At 44.4% G+C, this 19,995-nt stretch overlaps 1 protein-coding gene across 1 annotated transcript; it reads left to right on the top strand.

Annotated features, from left to right (window-relative positions):
- Window positions 1–17,865, top strand: COTL1 (coactosin like F-actin binding protein 1). Its single transcript, XM_081870322.1, has 6 exons — window positions 1–106; window positions 276–509; window positions 678–756; window positions 1,213–1,295; window positions 12,052–12,209; window positions 16,251–17,865. Exons 3-6 carry the CDS (start codon window positions 680–682, stop codon window positions 16,359–16,361), a joined length of 429 nt encoding a protein of 142 aa, XP_081726448.1. The 5' UTR covers window positions 1–106; window positions 276–509; window positions 678–679; the 3' UTR covers window positions 16,362–17,865.
- Window positions 17,866–19,995: the final 2,130 nt, after the last annotated feature.

Genomic DNA, 19,995 nt, shown 5'->3' with positions numbered 1-19,995 from the left:
CGTCTTTTGCAACACAGACACACACACCCCAACCTATTGCATCACCGCACAGAAATCCTAGCAATGCTTTGCAGAACAGAAAAGACACAGTCGGCTGGAGTAGGCGGTAAGGAAAAGACCACTCGGTTTCAGAGAGAGGGAGGGGGTGTTTCGTAAAGGAGCAGAAGGTGGGAGGGAAAGGGCACCCCCCCCCCGCTTCCTCGTGACAAAGGGACCAATAGAGTCGCGCCAGACGTAAGCTGAGCTTTTCTTTTTCTTCCTTTCTTCTCCGCCAGGCAGCGAAGGGGTTAAAAGCAGGATCTGCTCTGACTGATCATTTTCAGCGAGGCTGTGCGAGCAGGACCGCATGAGCAACTGCAGCAGCAACCGGCTACATCAGCAGCAAACCTTTTCCTTTCTCTTTCCTTTGGACTTTTACCAATCGGCTCCTGGGAGCGGATCCGAGCAGCCGCTCTGAATGAGAGGGTCGTCTCCTTGGGGTTCTTTTCAAGTATCTTAAGCCTATATCGGTGAGGGGGAGCATTATCGGTATTACCATTAAATTCAAATATATATAAATATATTATTATTCGTCCGGATCCCATCTTTGCATTTGCCCACCATCCCTGGAATCGTGAGAGAGGAGCCTCCCCCCCACCCCGCGCCCCACTCTTCATAAAGAAGTTTTTCCTCAACAGAAATGGCAACGAAAATCGACAAAGAGGCGTGCAGAGAAGCGTACAATCTCGTGAGGGACGACGGCACGGATGTCAACTGGTAAGGCGCAGAGTTAGACTTGGGGTGAAAATAATAATGATGATTAAAGACCAGTGCAAATATAACAGAGTGACAAAAGAAAGGTATCTTGGGGGCGGGGGGGGGCGAGCGATCTCTTAAGCTTAAAAACCCAGCAGTACCACACCCCTTGGCTTAAAGACTGAAGCAGACGCCCGTGGACTTCAGCCTTGCTCCATGTGCCCATATCCTTGACCGGTGGATATAATCACTGGCAAAAAGCAGGCAGTTATGATGAATGCCCCAGAGGTTAGCATTAGGCCGCTTATACACTGATGGGGAAGATTGGAAGTTGGGAATCACATTACTCATTCCCCCCCCCCCCCCGTCCAGTGTGTGGTCCATTGTGTGTGGGGGGGGGATTTTTTTTCAGAGTCAAAATGCAAATACCTCCCCCACATATTTAACGATGCTTTTTCCTCCCCCCACTTCTCCAAGGGTGACGTTTAAGTACGAAGGATCCACCATCGTCCCAGGGCACCATGGAGCCGATTATGAGGAGTTCATCAGGCAATGCACAGGTAAGAAGAGGGGAGATGTACTGTACTTTCTTCCGAAGATGGCCTCATAGGGTTGGGGGTGGGGAAAGGAATACAAAAGGCTGAATGAGAGGTGAGCTGTGGATTGCAAATGGTTTTTACATCCCCCAAATGTCTCATTCCTTCAAGATAGTTTGAATGTCTGGCTTTTTACATGATCTCACCCTGGATGTCTAAGCAGCCCAGTGGAATGATCTCATTCAGCTAATCCCTCTTTTGTTTCACCCTTGGCTTAAGTTGGGGAGGGGATTCCTCCCCCCCCTCCAAGAACAATTTCTTCCTTTCTTCAGGAAATGTTCTCCTTTTCATTGCTGGAGTGGAAATGGTGAATTCTCTTTACTAGGGGCATCTTTTTCTTGTAGGGGGAAACATCTTAAAAGATAATACAATTAAAGTGTAAAGCAAATGGAGTTTTGTTTTAAACCTCCCCCCCCCCAAAAAAAAAACTTCAAACTAATGATGGCAGCTTTTATTACTTTTTTTCCATTGGTGACCCCCTCCTATCTCTCTTTTTGGTCTTTTTAAAGTTATAAACTTTCACCCAAGAACTAGCAATCTTTTGGGGATGAGAAGGCAATGAATGTAGAATCCAAAAATTGTTGTATTAATTAATTCAGCAATCCACCCATTTTATTTATTTATTTGATTTTTTAAAAAAACCCTGATCACGCCCCCTCCCAGAGATAGAGAGAGAGAGAGTGTGTCTCCCAGAATCTTATGAATCACAGTGATGCCTTCAGGCTTACAATCTAAGAAGACATGCCATAAAAGGAAAATGAGTTGGAAAGGAGAAGGAAATAAGCTTTGTTACAAGAGGCTGGAGGATGGTGGGCTTTTTTGTTTTGGGCTGTTGTTTTTTTTACAGGAGGTTATACCTTCTTGCTTGCATTCCTTTTGTGCTTATGGAGCAGCTCCCTCTGTTGAAACACCACCAAAGTCCTAAGCACACATTCCCTCTCTTTGTGCATCTGTGCATACATGGATCTCTGTGTGAATATTTTGTGGCAGTGGTGGGTTCTGGAGCAAGAGAAAGCTCTGAAAATGAAATACACCGCAACTTTTTAAAATAAAAATAAATTCATACATTTATACCCCAACTTCCTGTTACCACGCCTCCATGTAAGCTTAAAAAACCAGCATATTGCTGCAGTGCTAAGGAGCAGAGCCCACTAGGTGCAATGGAACTTCCTTCTGAGTAAACATGTATAGGGTTGAACTATTTATAAAATAATCAAGAAACTATTTATAAAAGAAATAAGGAACTGTTTATAAAAGAAATAAAATAGTTTATTTATAAAATATTTATAATATTTCTTTAATTAAAAAAACAAAAAAACCTAAAATCTATCCAGCTACACAATCCAGTAAAAGAAATGGCAGAAGCAATGGGATAGCAATTAGGGTAACACAATTATCTATAAGATGCTCAAGAAACCAGCGGATTGTCCACACTTCTGCTTGTCCTGTGCCTGGGACTTGAGGGGTTTTCTGCTTGTCCAACTGCTTTCCTCCAGGAAAACTGCTCTTTATTGTTGAATTTGAGCAAACGTCAATCCGCTGAAAACCCCATTGACATTTCCTCCAATTCAGCAGTAAAGAGCGGGTTTTCCTGGAAGAAAGCACTGGGACAAGCGGAAGTGTGGACGAGCGCTTTGTCAGTTATGAGTTGGCATATAAAAGATAGATCGGTCAATGCTAAATGAATATTTCTGGGCAGCTATTGCATGACCAGGGCACCACATGGAAAAGGCCCTTTCCCTGCTCTTCAGCAGATGCACCTGTATTAATATTAGTGTTATTAATTTGGTTTATTTAATTACTGTAGGGTACTTAGAGTATATAGAAGAGAAGGCAGTCCTTCAGATACCATTTAGAGCTAGCTGGAATATTGGGCCCACAAGATCTTGCGGAAGTGATTCAGACAAGTTGCTTTGTATGCATTTCAGATCGAAAGACTTGTGTCTTAAAATACAGCTGGACGCAGTCTTAGAGAGCGAGTCAATTGCACTTCTATGAACTTTTGGGTCACCTGCTTCCAGGGGGCTTTTTATATATAAATTCAGTTGTGAAACGGAGGGCCTCACAGCCTTCTGGGCAACCTTCTAAAGGCCACATGCCAGGGGTGGGCGGGGCCAGAAGCAAATGTGAGCACATCAACCAATGGAAATTGTACAGTAGGCTGGTTTCTAGGCACATGCAACACACCCCTCTTTCTCCTCCATCCAGGTAAGCAAGAAACATCATCAGAGTTCAAGGACCTGCTAGCTCTGCTCCCCACCTGCTGTTCCAGTCATCCTACACAACTTGGAGGGCAGCGAGCTGAAAAAACAGGGAACAACCTGTACTTGTGGAGGCTCCCCCTGCTCATTTTATAAGAACCGGGGTTCAAAAATGTACAGGGAGACACCATGAGTGACAGGAGGCTTCTCCACTGCAGCCACCCTCCAACTTGTGAAGGACAACGTGGGTGGAGCCAGAACATTTGCGAACACCAGAATAGGGATTTTGTATCAGTCACACATCAATCTGCAAGGAGGAGTGAGCTGTTTTGTTTGAGTCACACACACGTAAGGATCACTGAGTCACAGCATCTTTGATTTGGCTGGGAGAAAACTGATTTGGATTTGCAGGTTAGGCAACAGAGCTGGTGTGGTCTTGGGAGCCGCATGGCTCAACTGTGTGCTTCCTTCTACAGTATCAGCCTACATGTTTGTAGGAAGATGGAGTTGTATATGATGCTTGTACTCAGAGCAGACCCACTGAAATTCATGGGCATGAGACTTAATGTAGGGCACTTCCAGATTGTGACTTTTTCAGGTGGGATAGTCAATCACATAGGTGATTTGGGTGGCATTGCACAAGAAGTGGTGTTGCTTCCTTTTTTGCACTGGAAAGTGTGGAATGCAACATTGTCTAACCTCCCTGCACACAAATCAGAATGCATATTCAATAAACAGGTTGTCTGGAAGTGAACTGAGGTCCATCAGTTTCAATGGGTCCACTCTGAGTTAAAACTTAGTTGGAATACAACCCAATATTGCAAAAGAGATGTTCACTCTCCAGTGTTCTCTCTTTTCCAAAGTCTGCACAGAACTTCATATTGCTTGCAGAAGGGGGGGGGGGGGGACACATGCACCATGAAGCAAACTTGCCCACAAAATTATCCCAACCTCCAAGTATTGCATCTTGAGCCTGAACAATTTCCTTATTAACTTCCTCTGTTTATTTGCAGAGCTGTACATTGTGTTTGGCTCTGTTTTTTTTTCCATCTGGGAGGCAGTCAGTGGTTCCTGCTTGTCTTTAGATTTAGAATAACAAAGCAGAAGCAGAATGGCTCAGCAGGAAAGCAGAAAAGATGTGTGTGGCTTTGTCAGAGAATGAATGACTTTGTATGAATCTTTTGAGGAATGGCTTCATGTGCATCTGTTTATTCAAGCAGGCGGTTGGGTTTCCCCCTCCTTTCCCCAGCCAATAACCTTGGAGGGGGTGTCACCCCCTTCTTATGGGGCATCAGTTCACATGAAGAGAGACAAACAGCACAACCTTGCAAGGAGAATTTGCCTCCCAAATGCTGTGTGTTTGCTGTGAGGAAATTCTAGGTAAGCTGCCGTGGGCCACATGCTGGTGGTGGGTGGAGCAAGTGGCAAAGTGGGTAGAGCAGGGGTCAGCAAACTTTTTCAGCAGGGGGCCGGTCCACTGTCCCTCAGACCTTGTGGAGGGCCGGTCAATATTTGGAAGAAAAAAATGAACAAATTCCTATGCCCCACAAATAACCCAGAGATGCATTTTAAATAAAAGCACACATTCTATTCATGTAAAAACACCAGGCAGCCCCCACAAATAACCCAGAGATGCATTTTAAATAAAAGGACACATTCTACTCAAATAAAAACACACTGATTCCCAGACCACCTGCGGGCCGGATTGAGAGGGCAATTGGGCCGGATCTGGCCCCCGGGCCTTAGTTTGCCTACCCATGGGGTAGAGTAACAGATGCCAATTTTGCCATGGTGCAGGAGGGTAGTTTCAACACACACTCAAACATGCATGAGGAGAGAGCGAGGAAGTTTCCCATGGAACAGCTAAAAATCATTGGATACTGTCCTGCACCTACTTTACTGTTTTTTTCTTTGGGTGGAATTGGGGTGGTGGTCAAAGTAGGCCCCCCAAACTGAAAGTTAGGCACTCCTGGGTCAGGCCATTAGGTATAGCATGTGCTACAATGAAAAATCATAGACTCATAGGATTGCAGAGTTGGAAGGGACCCTAAGGGACATCTATTCCAAACCCCGCAATGCAGGAAGTACAGCTGAAGAATCCCTGACAGATGGTCATCCAATCTCTGTTTAAAAACCTCCAGTGAAGGAGTGTCCACCCTCTTCTGAGGTAGCCCAGTCCACTGTCAAACAGCTATTCCTGCCAGGTTTCTAATCTTTAGTTAGGATTTCCTTTCTTGTACTTTGAATCCATTGGTTCAGGTCCTACCCTCTGGAGCAGCAGAAAACAAGCTTGCGTCATGTGACAGCCCTTTAGATATTTGAAGATGGCTCTCACATTCTCCTTCTCAGAGCATGTTACATCCATGCCTCTCATATGCACAGCATCTGTCTTTCTGGTGGCTTTCAGATGGGTTCCCTCCCCCTCCTCCCCCGAAAAATAAAGGAAATGGCTAGAATGTGTTTGAAGCTAATGTGCAATCAACCCCATCCTGTTTCAAGAACTCCTCTTGCAGGGCCTGGATGGCTCTCTGTGGGCTCCTTGAGCCTTAACTAAGGATTTAATTCAAGGCTTTTGAGCCTGCTCCCTTTGGTCCATGAGGGATGGCATCCCTCCAGAGGCAGCATTAATAATGGGCATCTGTGAGCCATCAATCCACTTTGAAACTAGGGAAGGGTGCATTTCAGAAACGTCTGCGATAACCTTCAATGCCTTTCCATCATCCACTTTTTGTAAAAATAACACTTTAATGTACTTATAATTGAGGTTAAAAATGAGGTCACTAAGTGGGAAAAGATCTGATTTTATAGGGCACATTTTAAAAAAGAAAAGAAAAGAAAGGACAGGGATTAGCCATCACTTGACATCTCCAGATTCAAGCTGTATTCTTATAGATGGCATATTTTTTGGCCAACTTTATTGAGCTATAGCAGATTGTTATGGCTCTCTGTTGGAGTGGGAGGTTGGCCTGGCTGCAAGGTTCATTTGATTAAAAGCTTTTCAAATGACTGGAAAAAAATTGATTCATTTTTTTAAAAAAATGTTATCCTGCCACACCTTCCCTCACCTACCTGGGAGTGAGACTCATTCCACTGGATCCAGATTAACTCAGTTGACCTTAAGTCAACTCATTGATTTCAGCAGGCACTAAGTCATGTATTACTTAATACTAGGACTTAGAGACGTTCAATGAAGCTGAATGTTGGAAGATTCAAGACAGACAAAAGAAAATACTTCTTCATACAGTGCATAGTTAAATTATGGCATTTGCTCCTATTGGATGTTGTGATGGCTACCGAATTGGATGGCTTTAAAAGGAGATTGGACAACCTCCTGGAGGATAAGGCTATCAATGGCTATTAGTCATGATTACTGTGTAGTGCCTGCATTATCAAAAGTATTATGTTCTGAATACCTGCTCTATACTGGGAAGCGTGGATAGGCACTTAGGTCCTAGTCATAGGCTTCCCACGGGGCATCTGGTTGGCCACTGTGAGAACAGAGTGCTGAACGAGATGGGCTATTGGCCTGATCCAGCAGGGCTCTTCTTATGTTCCTAACTTGTCCCATTGAATTCAAAGGGAACTCAAGGTTTTAACTCGATGGGGCACTGGAAGAAGCTTCCCATACAGAAGTTTGCTTGTTAATTATTTCATTTCTGTACTGCTCTTCAAAAAAGAAAAAAGAAAAAAGAAAAGTGAAGTGGTTCACAAATAATAGCATAAAATAGATAATTTGTTGTTGTTTAGTCGTTTAGTCGTGTCCGACTCTTCATGACCCCATGAACCACAGCACGCCAGGCACTCCTGTCTTCAAATAGATAGATAATACACACAACTAAAACCAGCCTAGCTGAGAGTAATAATAATAATAATAATAATCAAAGAACACCAAGATAAATTGTGTTTTGTAGACCATTCCATCAGTTAGTGGTCTTCGTGACCTGCTTAGGTACTGGATAGCTCAGTTGGTTAGTGAGTGGTGCTGATAATGCCACAGTTGCAGGTTCGATCCCTGTATGGGACAGCTACAGATTCCTGCATTGTAGGGGGTTGGACTAGATGATCCTCAGGGTCCCTTCCAACTCTACTATTCTATGATTTCTGCCACACCAGCACAGTGACCCAAAGCCCTGCTGCACCTCCAGCAATACATTGCCACAAAGAGGGTGCCACAACCAAAAAAAGCCTTCACTTGGGCCACCGCCCTTGGGCACTGCCCAGGGCTGTGACCACAAAGAGGGCTCCCTCCACAGAACTGAACTGGTGGACTGGCAAGTACTGAGAGAGGTGCTGGTCTATCAGTTACTTGGGCCAAACCATTTAGGGGATATTCAGCTGCTGCCAGCCAAGTGGGCCAGTTCAGCAGAAGGTCAGGGATGTTGTTAGGGTGTGGCACGTGGGCCCTGGAACTCCTGGCACTTCTCCCTCCTTTTTCTTTTTCTTTTAAAAAAGCTTTGCTTACAGGGCGACTTCTGAAAGTCAATCTAAACTTGGTCTCTGTATGTATAAAAGAACCTGTGCAAATTGTATGCAAATTCGTGCCATGGTCCTGTGCCCTTGGGTCTTCTAAGGGCCTAGCGGTCGGCCCTTGATGCTCAAGAAGCCCAGCAGACCTCAATCATTCCAAAATGACTAGCTAAGATCTTTGACTGTGTGGCTTGATGAGGATCCTCTCCCACTCCTAAGGTCTGCAGCGGAAAGCTTTTGGCAGGAGGAAAATATGCAAGGGTTAATGGTTTACCCTTCGGTTTCTAATCTTCTCCCAACTTCTGCTTCTGCTGCCAGCCTCTCTTTTTCATGTTTACTTTAAAGGGTAAGCCTGTAAGAACGAAAGAAGGAAGAAGAAGAAGAAGCAAGATGAACCCTCCTTATGGCAATGATTGTGGTTGCGTTTCTCATTGACAGGCTGTTCCTGTCTGCCTGCAAATCATTTCCCACCTCCACCCCCTCCTTTTCTCTCTGCCTTTGCAAAATGCACCTCCCTAGGCTGTCAGGCAGATGCCATTTCACTTGTTCCTCTGCTTCCCCAGTGGCCATCTGGAATTGGGTTTTGATTCTTCGTCAAATGCAAAATCTCTAATTGCAAGGCCTTCTTCTCAGAGACATTGTTTCCATGAACACGCAAACGTAAAGGCACGCACGCTTACGCTTTATTTTATTAAGATTTCTTAACTTGCCTTTCACTACAAGGTCCCAGGGCAGGCTGCAACAGTTTAATCTTATGCCTGTAAAAACAAGTACAGCCCTTCCAAGCAATAGTACAGGATGATTCCATATCAGAGGTGGGCAGCTAATTTGTGTTTTTACTAGGACCCACCCTCCACCAACCAGAACCAGTGTAAAATAGAGGCTGGTGTGGATGGGAGGTGCATACACTTACAATGAACCATCAATATACTTCTGAACTACCTCTCAGTCCTTTCACACAAAAAGTCCACTCCTGGTTTTCCTCCAACCTTTCTTTTAGCAGTTTGATTTATTAGTACAGTATTAGTTATTGCCTTTGTTAACCTTTTAGAGTGAGAAATGCTTGCCTGATCTTCTGTAAATCACCAGGCTGGCAATCTTAGCTACTCTTACTTGGCAGTAAGCCCCATTTAACATAGTGGCACTTACTTCCAAGTAAACCACCTTAAGACAGCACTGTATTTTTTTTACCTGTCATTGCACCAGAACGGGGTAGCCCATCTGATGTCCTCCAGATGTTGGGCTCCAACTTGTACCAGGCAGCATAACCAGTGTTCAGGGATTATGGAAACTGTAGTCCAGAGGGTACCACATTGGCTACATCTGCACTAGAATATTTCAGGTTTATTGGAATAAATTGTGATTCTGGGTGGTTGAGAATTGACCTGCCCACTCAGGAAACCAGTTTGGTGGAGAAGAAAAAGCCACCCTCTGATAAGTGAGCAATGAACTTTGGAAGAGCTGATTAAGTTGTGTGTCTTTTAGGTGTGAATTGCATGGTTACTCACTCATGTGCAAAGCAGCCTCAGAGTTTGCTTAGATGTCACTAGTCTGCAATCCTCAATACATATGCTAGGGACTAAGTAAGCCTCACTGGACACAGTGGGACTTACTTCTGAGTAAAGACACATTGCGCTCTAAATCTCCTGGTCACATCACCACCATACATTTAAAGTGCATGGCTTCCTTGAAAGAATCCTGGGAACTATAGTTTGTTAAGTGAATTGTAGCTCTGTGAGGGGTGTGTGGATGTGAACAACGCCTGCTCATTAGTAGCAAAAGAGCTTTTTGTTTATGAGTCTTAGGGCTGTTCCACACACACCAAACATTTAAAGCACAACCAATGCCTTGCAGGTTTGTTGTGTGAGAATTTTTTTAAAAAAAAACTTCTAAAAGGAATCGGGGGGGGGGGAGTGTCTTCTATGGCTGCAGTCACACAGCAGGTCTCCCCCATTTTCACAATGTTTCCCTAATTCGAGCTCCCCCAAATTCCAGAAACACAGTAGCGTATCATGCTAGTTTAATGCTCATTTCTCTGTTGTTTGTTCCCAAATAAAATCTGTGTGCAAAGAACACATAAATGAGTGCTAAACTTGTGCTATAGTTCACTATGTTGCTAGAAGTGCCCATTATGTTCTCTGGAAGCTCAAAAAGAATATGGAAATTCAGAGTTACCGTATTTTTTGCTCTATAAGACGCACCAGACCACAAGACGCACCTAGTTTTTGGAGGAGGAAAAAAAGAAAAAATATATTCTGGCTTCTGGGATAGCTGCGCAGCCTGCATTCACTCCATAAGACGCACACACATTTCCCCTTACTTTTTAGGAGGGAAAAAGTGAGTCTTATAGAGCAAAAAATACGGTAGGTAAACATCTTGAAAAGTGAATACTGTAAACTGCTGTGGGAAGGCAGCCTGTATTGGGTCCATTCATCCTGGCATTATCTGTGAGACTTCCCATTTTTTGTTTATTTTGGACCTCAGCAATGTATTTTCAGCTACCTGGCAAGGAAAGTGGCTTACCTCCCCTCACCCCGCCTGTTTTTTTCTTTTTTGCATGATGACAGTGGCGTTTCCTCCTTCAAAGGGAAGTTGCTTTCTTACAAAAATACTTTGTTGCAAGCATTGCAGAAATGCCAGCCAACTGTGGAAGAGTGAATTAAACTCCTTTAAGGGCTGGTGGGGAGGAGGCTGGTACAGGGTGTTTGGGAGGCAGGTTGAGGGGGGAAGGGAGAGGCTTCCATTAGGAATTTAGAGTGAGTTTAAGAAGAAGGTTGAGACTGCAGTCCTGCCCCATTGAAACCAATGGAACTTACTGCTAAGTAGACTTGCATATGATGGCACTGAGAGGTGGTAGCAGGGGTTGCAGCATCCTTCAAATATGTGAAGTATGTCTGTGTATATTATGTTTCTGCAAGAGCCTGTCCCACAAACCTTTGGTTTTCTAACCTTCTGGGAATCTTTTTCACCCTGAGGGCCACATTCCCTTGTGGGAAGCTTTCCGGGAGCTGCATGTTGCTGGTGGGTGTGGTTAGAGGAAAAAGATGTGGCTCTTTGTAGGCTACACTGCACACAAGTACACAACTGCATCGTGCATTGAAAGCACATTCAATGCACGTTGCTCCCCCGACCCAAAGAATCCTGGGGACTCTTAATTTCCCTCTCAGAGCTACAGTTCCACTTGTGACACATCCTGCAGGGCCATCTTTAGCATATGCGCCGCCGGGGTGCAAAGATCCACCCAGCGCCCCCAAATATAGTTTAGCTCCCACATTAACTTTTATTATGCTTATGTCCTGTGTAGTAGAGACCTAAGTACTGAGTAGTTAGTCAAAGAAAACGCTGACGATTAGCGAAAACAAACATTATTTTTTTAAAGATTTCTCTAAATGAATTTGAACTGTAAGTGATGAAATTAAAATGCGCCATTGTGAATGACAAGTGGGGCAGCGCCAGCGCATCTTTGGTCAATGAGCACACAAAGTCGAAAGTCCTTTAGTGAAACAGTAGGTATACATTTTGTTAATACCCAGGTATATATGTATTTTGTTTTTCTAGCTTGATCAAAATTATTTATTATTTCATAACAGTTAAGAGCTTAGGTGGCTTCAGTGGTGGGCGTCTAGCACCCCCCAGAATTCGGTGCCCAGGTGCCCCGCACCCCTCGCACCCCCAGGCAAAGACGGCCCTGACACCATGTACTGTATTCAGATGGTGTCAGAGCCAGGAAACGGATCCTCCAAAGAGGAGCTTAGCACTTTGATTGATTCATAGAGCAATAGGCAATCCTTAAGGAAGGGTTGGGGAATCTGCGGCCTGTTGGACTCCAGCTCCCATCATCCCAGGCTGTTGGCCATGTTGGCTGGGGCTGATGGGAGTTGGAGTCTGACATCCGGTGGGCCACAGGTCCCCCCCCCCCCCGTCCCTGCCTTAAGGTATCCTAGGTCCAGGCTCATTGCATTTGCAAGCTGTTTGGTTACACATTCTTCAGCTAGTCTTATTTTACTCCACCAGCTTTGTAACCTTTCTTTTGTTTTTCTCTCCCCATCCAGATGACATTCGGTTGTTTGGCTTCGTCCGATTCACCACTGGCGATGCCATGAGCAAGAGAGTCAAGTTTGCCCTGATCACATGGATCGGTGAGAGTGTCAGTGGTTTGCAGAGAGCCAAAACTGGTACAGACAAGACTTTGGTTAAAGAAGTAGTACAGGCAAGTTTAACTATTACTAATATTAGTCATTGTATTGTTGTGTTTCTATACCGTAAACCACCCTGTGACCCTTGGATGAAGGGGGCGGTATATAAATTTAACAAATAATAAAAATAAAAATAGTAATAGTAGTATCCCATCTCGTGTGCCTTTCACAACAGCCTGTATTTACATATGTGTAAGGGGATACGTTTGCATGAACATCCCCATGCATGATCTACATATTAGCCTTGATGTTCCCCCTCCACTTAGTAATGGGCCCCCTGGATCTCCAGGTCCTGGAAGTGTATCCATTTCCCCTTTCTCCCGTCTCCATGCTTTGTGGGGAGCATTTGGCTTGACAGTGAAATTGAGGAGGCTAGAGCTATACTGGCAACACGGAGTATCTTGCCTTTGACAATGTTGAATTTTACATCTCCTTGGCATTCTCCTTTAGTCTCCAATATTTATTTAAGTTACTTTATCTGTTGCTTCTTATCATGGCTTGGTAATGTGCATAATGGCATACCATGGTTTAGCATTAAGTCACAGGTGTGCATACTTCCCTCCTTTCCCCCTTCTCTACCAGGTCCATGAGAAGGAGATCAAGTGCTGCTACTTCTGTTTTGGATTAACCACAGTTTAATGTGACGACCGGACCCTAAACTGTGGCTAATCTTAGCTACAGTTAGTGAAAACAATCCAGCCTCACAAACTGTGGTTGGCTTGCTTCCACTAACCACATTTAATACTTCTCCCAGTTCATATATCATGATAAGCTTGTGACCACACCAGAGGAGGAAGAAAGGTGCAGACCTGCTGTAACACTTCTTACATTGCCAAACCATGGGTAGTGATTATTATTATTATTATTATTATTTATTTGTACCCCGCCCATCTGGCTGGGTTTCCCCAGCCACTCTGGGCGGCTTCCACAAGGACCAAAAATAAACTAAGATGTCACACATTAAAAACTTCCCTGAACATTCCCTAATAGTGAATGTGGTGACGTCAAGATGTTGTGGACTAGTAACTCCCATCAGCCTCAGACAGAGATGATGGGATTTTTAGTCAATTACATCTGAAGGATAATTTGTTGGCTAAACCATGGCTTGGTGTTACAAGTGAACACAGCTTATGTTTTATTGTATTTTATTGTCTTATGTCATTTTATTGTGTTGTTGCTGTTGTATGCATGTATGTATTTTTTGGATGCATTTTTTTCCAGGATGCAATTTTTAAAAGATAAATTCAGGTTTCAAAAGACAGATCTCCTTACTATATATTTAACATGACTGCACACAGTTCCATCTTTCCTGGATTGTTCTGGGCAAACCAGTGAGTGTCACTTGGCCAATCTTGTGCTGTCATATGAACACAGGAAGCTGTTTTACACGGAGTCAAGCCATTGGTCTATCTAACTCAGTGTTGTCTACACTGACTGGCAGCAGCTGTCCCAGGTCTCAGGCAGGAGTCTTTCTCCCAGTCCTGTTGGGCTCCCAACTTCCATCAACCCCAGCCAGCATGCCCAGTGGTCAGGGATAATGGGAGCCATAGTCCTGAACATTTGGAGGGTGCCAGGTTGGCTGTGTCCCTGCAGCCAACCAAAGTTCCCATCCGATCTGAAGTTAAATCCGATGCCTCTGAGCAAATTGCAAGGTAACCAGACTTCCCTCTCTTTACCACTGAGTCATGGCCCTTTGATTCCAGAAGACTGGAAACACCCCAGATAATTTTATCTGACTGTGTGCAGGCTCCAGGGGCTGTACTTTCAGTCCAAACTAATTAACAAGTGAGCAGCTTTTAATAGTTAACTAGGATATAGGAACAGCCTCCTGTTTGACGTTGGACGGAAACAGGAAAACAGTAGTGTGTGTGCCTAATCCTTTCCTGATGGGAGTTCATCCTCCCACAGAATCAGCTGCAGTTGTGAATAAGCACAAGACAACTTGTCATTATTTCTTTTAAACACATCAGGGGCAACTTTCAGCCAAAGCTTCCAATATTTTGGAATTAACAGTATATGTTTGTAAACCACTCTTGTGATCCACGGATGAAGGGAGGTAAAGAAACTTTATATATATATATTTCCAAAAAACAACAGAGGCATTAAATACCTCAACCATTTAAAAGAAAGTAAAATCAAGTGTAACAATAAAGCAACAATATGACTAAAGTGAAACCAGCTGCATAACAGCAAACTGTAGCAATAAAACAAGAAACCACCAGTCAGTGTTGGCAGTACTGAACTAGATGAATGTCTCTGTATCAGGCAGATACTATGTTCCTATTCTTGAGATAGTGCTGAAAAGATCTAAAGAGTCAGTGCTGATTGAGGACATTCTACAGCCAGGGCACCACCACTGACAAGGTCCTGTCTCCATTTGCCACTCAACTACTTATGGGACAAGCGGTAAAAACAGAATGCAATATCTTAAGGGCCCTTCAGCAACTTCAGTCAAAAAGCTGCAGAGTGCCCAAAAACTTGTATTTATTTATTTGGAATAGTCAAAGCATACCATCCCTATAGAAATCTGCCTAGAGAAGGAATGGAGGAACCTCTTTTAGCCCAAAGGGCAACCTTCCATGAGGTGCTTGTTAGTGGTGGATGAGGCCAGAAGAAAAGTAGGCGCAGTAATCATCTGGCCAGCAGATGATATTCCAGCCATACAAAAGCCACAGGTTTCTACACACTTGATGCCACCCACTTTTGCTACTGCTGATGCCACCAGAGTTTGTTTTACATAGCTGTTGTTTTGACGGAATGATGGAGACAAAGGAAGTCCAGCGAAGCTGTGCTTGTATACACGGGACAAACCCTGTTCTAATTCAGAATGTGGCATTTGCACATGTTCTTAATAGCCCCCCCCCCCAAACCCCAAGACTTCCAGATTAAGGAACCCTGGCGTCCCTTAGCAATTCTGATTCATTGCAGCAGTCAATGGATCAAATGAGAACTTCGGACGGAACATTTTGCTGTCGGCTTCTCCACCTCATTACACAGACTTTGCCTGCTGCTGCTGTTGTCTTTGTGAAGCGATTCAGGTTGTTGCTGCGTCCCGGCCTCCTGGCCTAAAATAAATGGCCGTGCTTGTTTGTGGTGCCCATACGCTCTGGAACAAACACAAAGGCGGCAATTCATTCCTGGGGCACAGTCGAGGTCAGGATGGGAGGGCAGAGAGGTGGGGGCAGAGAAGCGAGCTGAGAGGCTCTTGTCCTCAGAATGCATGTCTCATGCCTGGAATTTAAGAGGAGCTAGAAACAATGCCTACATCAAACAGAGGAGAAGGATTTCACGAGAAGCTGTGAGCGATGGTCCAGGGAAACTGACATGACCACCCTGCCTGGTGTCCTTGTAGCTTCTGATGCTCCAATGAACATGAGAACAGAGCCCTGCTGGATCCAATCAAGTGCCCCAACTAGTCCCACATGCTGCTTCCCATGGCAGCCAACCAGAAGTCTCTGGCAAGGCTTGTAGGCAAGAAACCACATGACATGCAGCAAGGTCAGCAAGAGGCAAGGGCCATAGCTCAGTGGTACAGCATCTGCTTTGCATGCTGAAGGTCCCAGGTTCAATCCCCGGCACCTCCAGGTAGGGCAGGGAGACATCCCTGTCTGAAACCCTGGAGAGTCGCTGCTAGTCAGTGTAGACAAGTGGCACCAGGAACTCATCGGGCCACATCGGCCAGGGAAGGGCATTTTTCAGCCATCGTGCCACTACAGAGAATGCTCCCAGTATCTGAGTTGCAGTCCAGCAACATCATGGGAAAATAGGAAGCTGCCTTATACCAGATCAGACCATTGATTCATGTGGCTTAGTATGGTCTACACTGACTGGCAGCAGCTCTCCAGGGTTTCAGGCAAGGGACACTCCTAGCTCTACCTGGAAATGGCAGGGCCTGGACCTGGGACCTTTTGCTTGCAATGCACATTCCTTGCCACTGAGTTAAGGATAGGGGTGGGGACCCTTACCCTAATCTCAGGCACAGAACAATTCCTATCACTGAAACACTTGCACCGCCTCCCTTGATGAGCCTCATGCTTTGCTTTTGTCTCTTGCAGAATTTTGCCAAAGAGTTTGTCATCAGTGACCACAAGGAGCTGGATGAGGATTATATCAAGAGCGAGCTGAAGAAAGCTGGGGGTGCCAATTACGATGCACAGGCAGAGTAATTGGGGGGGGGGAATGCACTGTGCCTCTCACAGCCACCTGCCTGCATCCAGAAGGGGAGGGAGGGGGGAAAAGCACAATGTATCTTCAAAATCAACACCGGGAGGTGTACGGAGGCCAAGTGGGAGGACCATCCTCCTTCGTCTTCTGCACCTTCAGAGTCCCTTCCTGCCTCCCAAGGTGGACATTGATTTTTCATTCCATCCAGTGAAACATCTCCTTCATACATGATCTCTCCTTTTTACATTATTGGGTGTTGTTTTTTTTAAAAAAAGAAATTATTATTATTATTATTATTGCTTATCTTTTGCTTTTAACAAATGCTACATGGGTACTGGGCTCCATAACACATTGGCTCTGAGACTTTCTTGACAACAGAGCATGTTGACATGTTCCAATTTCAATATTTTGGCAGATCTGTTGCTCTGGGAAGCCTGCAGTTGCAGCATAGGGGGGAAATATGCATTTTTAGTGAATTTGCACTCGACCTTCCAACTCCCGGACAGAGGTGTTCCCAGGAGCAGTGCATGCAGTTAGTTAGGCACAGTCTGATCATATGCACACTTACTCAGAAGTAAATCTCATTGTGTTCAATGGGACTTGCAGTGCAGTTCTATAATTGTCTGCTCAGAAGTAAGTCCCAATGTGTACAGTGGGGCTTACTCTTAGGAAAGTAGAATTGTAGAGTTGGAAGGAACCCTGAGGATCATCTAGTCCAATCCTCTGCAATGCAGGAATATGCAGCTGTCCCATACAGGGATCAAACTTGCAACCTTGCCATTATCAGCACAAAATCCTAAGCAGGAAAGTAGATATAGGCAGCAATTCTAAGCAAACTTTATGGGGAGTAAGCTCTAGTGAAATCAGCGAGACTTCGGTTCGGGTGAATACAATTGCAGCCTTTACTGTCCTATATGGAACATGTTCTACTGAGTTCAGTGGGTTTTACTCCCAAGCAAGTTTGCAAACGATTGCAACCTTACAGCACAAACCTAAACATGTTTATTCAAATGTAACTTCCTCTGAATTCAAGATGACTTATTCCTAGGCCCGTGTGTATAGGACCTCAGCTTTAGGCAGCAATCCTATGCACACTTAATTTACCTGGAAGAAAGCCCCAAGACACAGCAGGACTTACTTTGGGATAAACAATCATAGGCTTGTTCTATTAGCAAGTTAGGAGGTTGGTGTTTTTTTGTTTTTAAAGTACATTTTGTTCCCCAAGTCTCAGATCAACTCAAGCCAATGCCAGTCAAAATCACATGTTGAATCGAAATATCCAGAAGTGTTGAGTTCTAGTCATGAGAAAACATAAATCTCTATTTCAGCTTTTAAAGGAACAAGAAGAAATATAATTTGCCTTAACAAAATTGCTTGGCTCTGTGCTATATATGGGTTCTCCCTCTCTTTTAAACAAAGTGCTTTGTTTTTATTGGATTTTTTTTAAAGGTTTGCTATAATAGCAGTAAACAAGGAAGAAGTAAAATATCTCCTCTTTTGATTGTACTGTTTTGTATCTCTGTGTGTGTGTTAATTATGCATTTGCGGTTTGGATACTGTTGCATATAAGACAAACTATGCAATGGCATTGGCAACTTTTGTTTGAAGGTGCCACTGTAAGTGTTGCAAGCCACCCCAATCTCTGAGTGGTGCAAGATTCCAGGGGGTTCCAGGGTTTGTGTTTTCTTTGGAATGGGGGACAGCTCAGAGTGTGGTGTCTTTATGATATATGGTTTATTTACACATTTATACAACCTGGGAGTAAATACCAATGAATTCAATGGAAACATTTCCAAACCTATGATAGTCTCTTGCAGCAAAAACAACAAAGCACCTTGTGGCACCTGGAAGATGAAGAAACTTACATTTACGGTTTTTAGTCTTTTAGGTGCCACAAGTTTGGTTGAATTCGATAGGACTCACTTCCAAGTAGTCATGCATAGGATGATTTTTATCAGGAATAGGGAATCCCTTTCCACTTGAGAGCCACATTTCCTGCAAGGCAACTTTCTGAGGGATGCTTGCAGTGGTGAGTAGGACCAGCAGCAAAAGTGGGTGGCAAAACAAAGGTAAAATTTAACTTTGTGTAGTCAGCTGGTTTCTGCACACCCTCAACCCTGCCTTCCTTTTAAACAAGCAAGAGTTCAGGGTCTCATACAAGCCAGGCAGAGTTATCAAAGTTCAGGGTCTCATATAGGCCAGGCAGAAACACTTGGGGGGCCAAGCAGAGCCAGTGCGGGGCAAGGGTGTGTGGCCTGGGAAGATGTATGAGAGCCCAGTCAAGAGGCCAGGTGGGTCTGATTCAGGCCCTTGTTCCTCATTCATGAAACAAACCATAGAGCTTTAGACACCCCTCTCTCTCTCTCTCTCTCCCTCTCCCTCTCTCTCTCTCTCTTTCTCTTTCTCTTTCTCTTTCTCTTTCTCTTTCTGTCTGTCTGTCTGAATTCTTATAATCCTTAAGTAGTAACCAGAGAAAGAAGTTAGCAGCCACATCAATGCAGTTCTGGAAAGAGATTCTTCTGGGTTATACAATTTTCCCCTTCTTTGCCCTCCATCAGTAAGGTGTCCCCAGGGAGGTTGTGTCTCTCAGGAATTTCAGAGTTGTGGAAAAAGTCACACTGATCCAAAATGGTGGAAATTGTGTCCTCTGTGGCATAAAGCAATGAAAGCAGCAAAAACAAGGAAACGGAGGAGAGAGACCCCTGCCCTTGAGAATCTTATATTCTAAAAGTTGACAGTGTGGGTTGGGGACTTGGGAAAGAGGGAACGATCAAGAAGTGGGGAGCACTGGAAGGACAATTGAAGTGATGACTTTACCCTCCCTTCGGTCACTATCTTTTTGCAAAGTTTCATCAGAACCCTATGTATGTTTAAGTCAGAACAAAGTCTTCCAGGACTTCTCCACAAGTGCATTATTACTGCTGCCTTTACCTCATTCACACAACAGCCTTTCAGGGTTGGCCACTGATGTGTCCCTTTCAGAGTCAGCCAAACTACATCTACTCTCATCTATGGGCAGCCTTACCCCTGCAAGAGCTTTCATGGAATTAAATGCTGGAGGGAACCCTGCGTGCCTGGCTGCTGAGATGCTTCTCTTCCTGCATTCCTCTTGCTAAGCATCTATGTGCCAGTGCACCATGAACTCATCAGTGCAACTCCTCCAGTGTTCAGGGGTGCTGAGCAGATGCCTGGCCATCGGATGAACTGAGAAAAGGGCTTGGCTGTGTACACACTACTTTTAAAGCGCATCTTCATCCAACCTTCCAAAAGAAAAATAATAATCCTGAAAAGTTTAGTTTGTTGAGGGTGCTGGGAATTGCAGCTCTGTGAACGTAAACTACAGTTCTCAGGGGGAGATGTGATTTAACTATATGGCGTATTTGCAGCCTTTGGTTCTCATTAATGATTGCAAAAGGATTGGAGGAGAGGAGCCACATTCTCAACTTTTGCAATTGGCTGCCCTAGCAGAGGTGTTCCTAGATGCTTTAAAAAACAACAGCATTTTATGATTCTGCATGAAATGTGCACACATTAATTCCATCTATTATTACATTTATATCCCTCCTTTTCCTTCAGGGAAGCTCAAAGTTGCATAGATTGTTCTCCCAACAACCCCATGGGGTAGGTTAGGCTGAG

Source organism: Podarcis erhardii (genome assembly GCF_964252035.2).
Source record: "Podarcis erhardii genome assembly, chromosome: 7".
NCBI lineage: Eukaryota > Metazoa > Chordata > Lepidosauria > Squamata > Lacertidae > Podarcis > Podarcis erhardii.
The sequence above is the reverse complement of the archived record's forward strand: the minus strand, read 5'-3'. Positions and strand labels throughout refer to the sequence as shown.

Coding starts and splice junctions, on each gene's coding strand:
- COTL1 (XM_081870322.1), top strand. CDS start 680: ATGGCAACGAAAATCGACAAAGAGGCGTGCAGAGAAGCGTACAATCTC. Junction 757..1,212: donor GACGGCACGGATGTCAACTG/GTAAGGCGCAGA, acceptor CACTTCTCCAAG/GGTGACGTTTAAGTACGAAG. Junction 12,210..16,250: donor TGGTTAAAGAAGTAGTACAG/GCAAGTTTAACT, acceptor TGTCTCTTGCAG/AATTTTGCCAAAGAGTTTGT.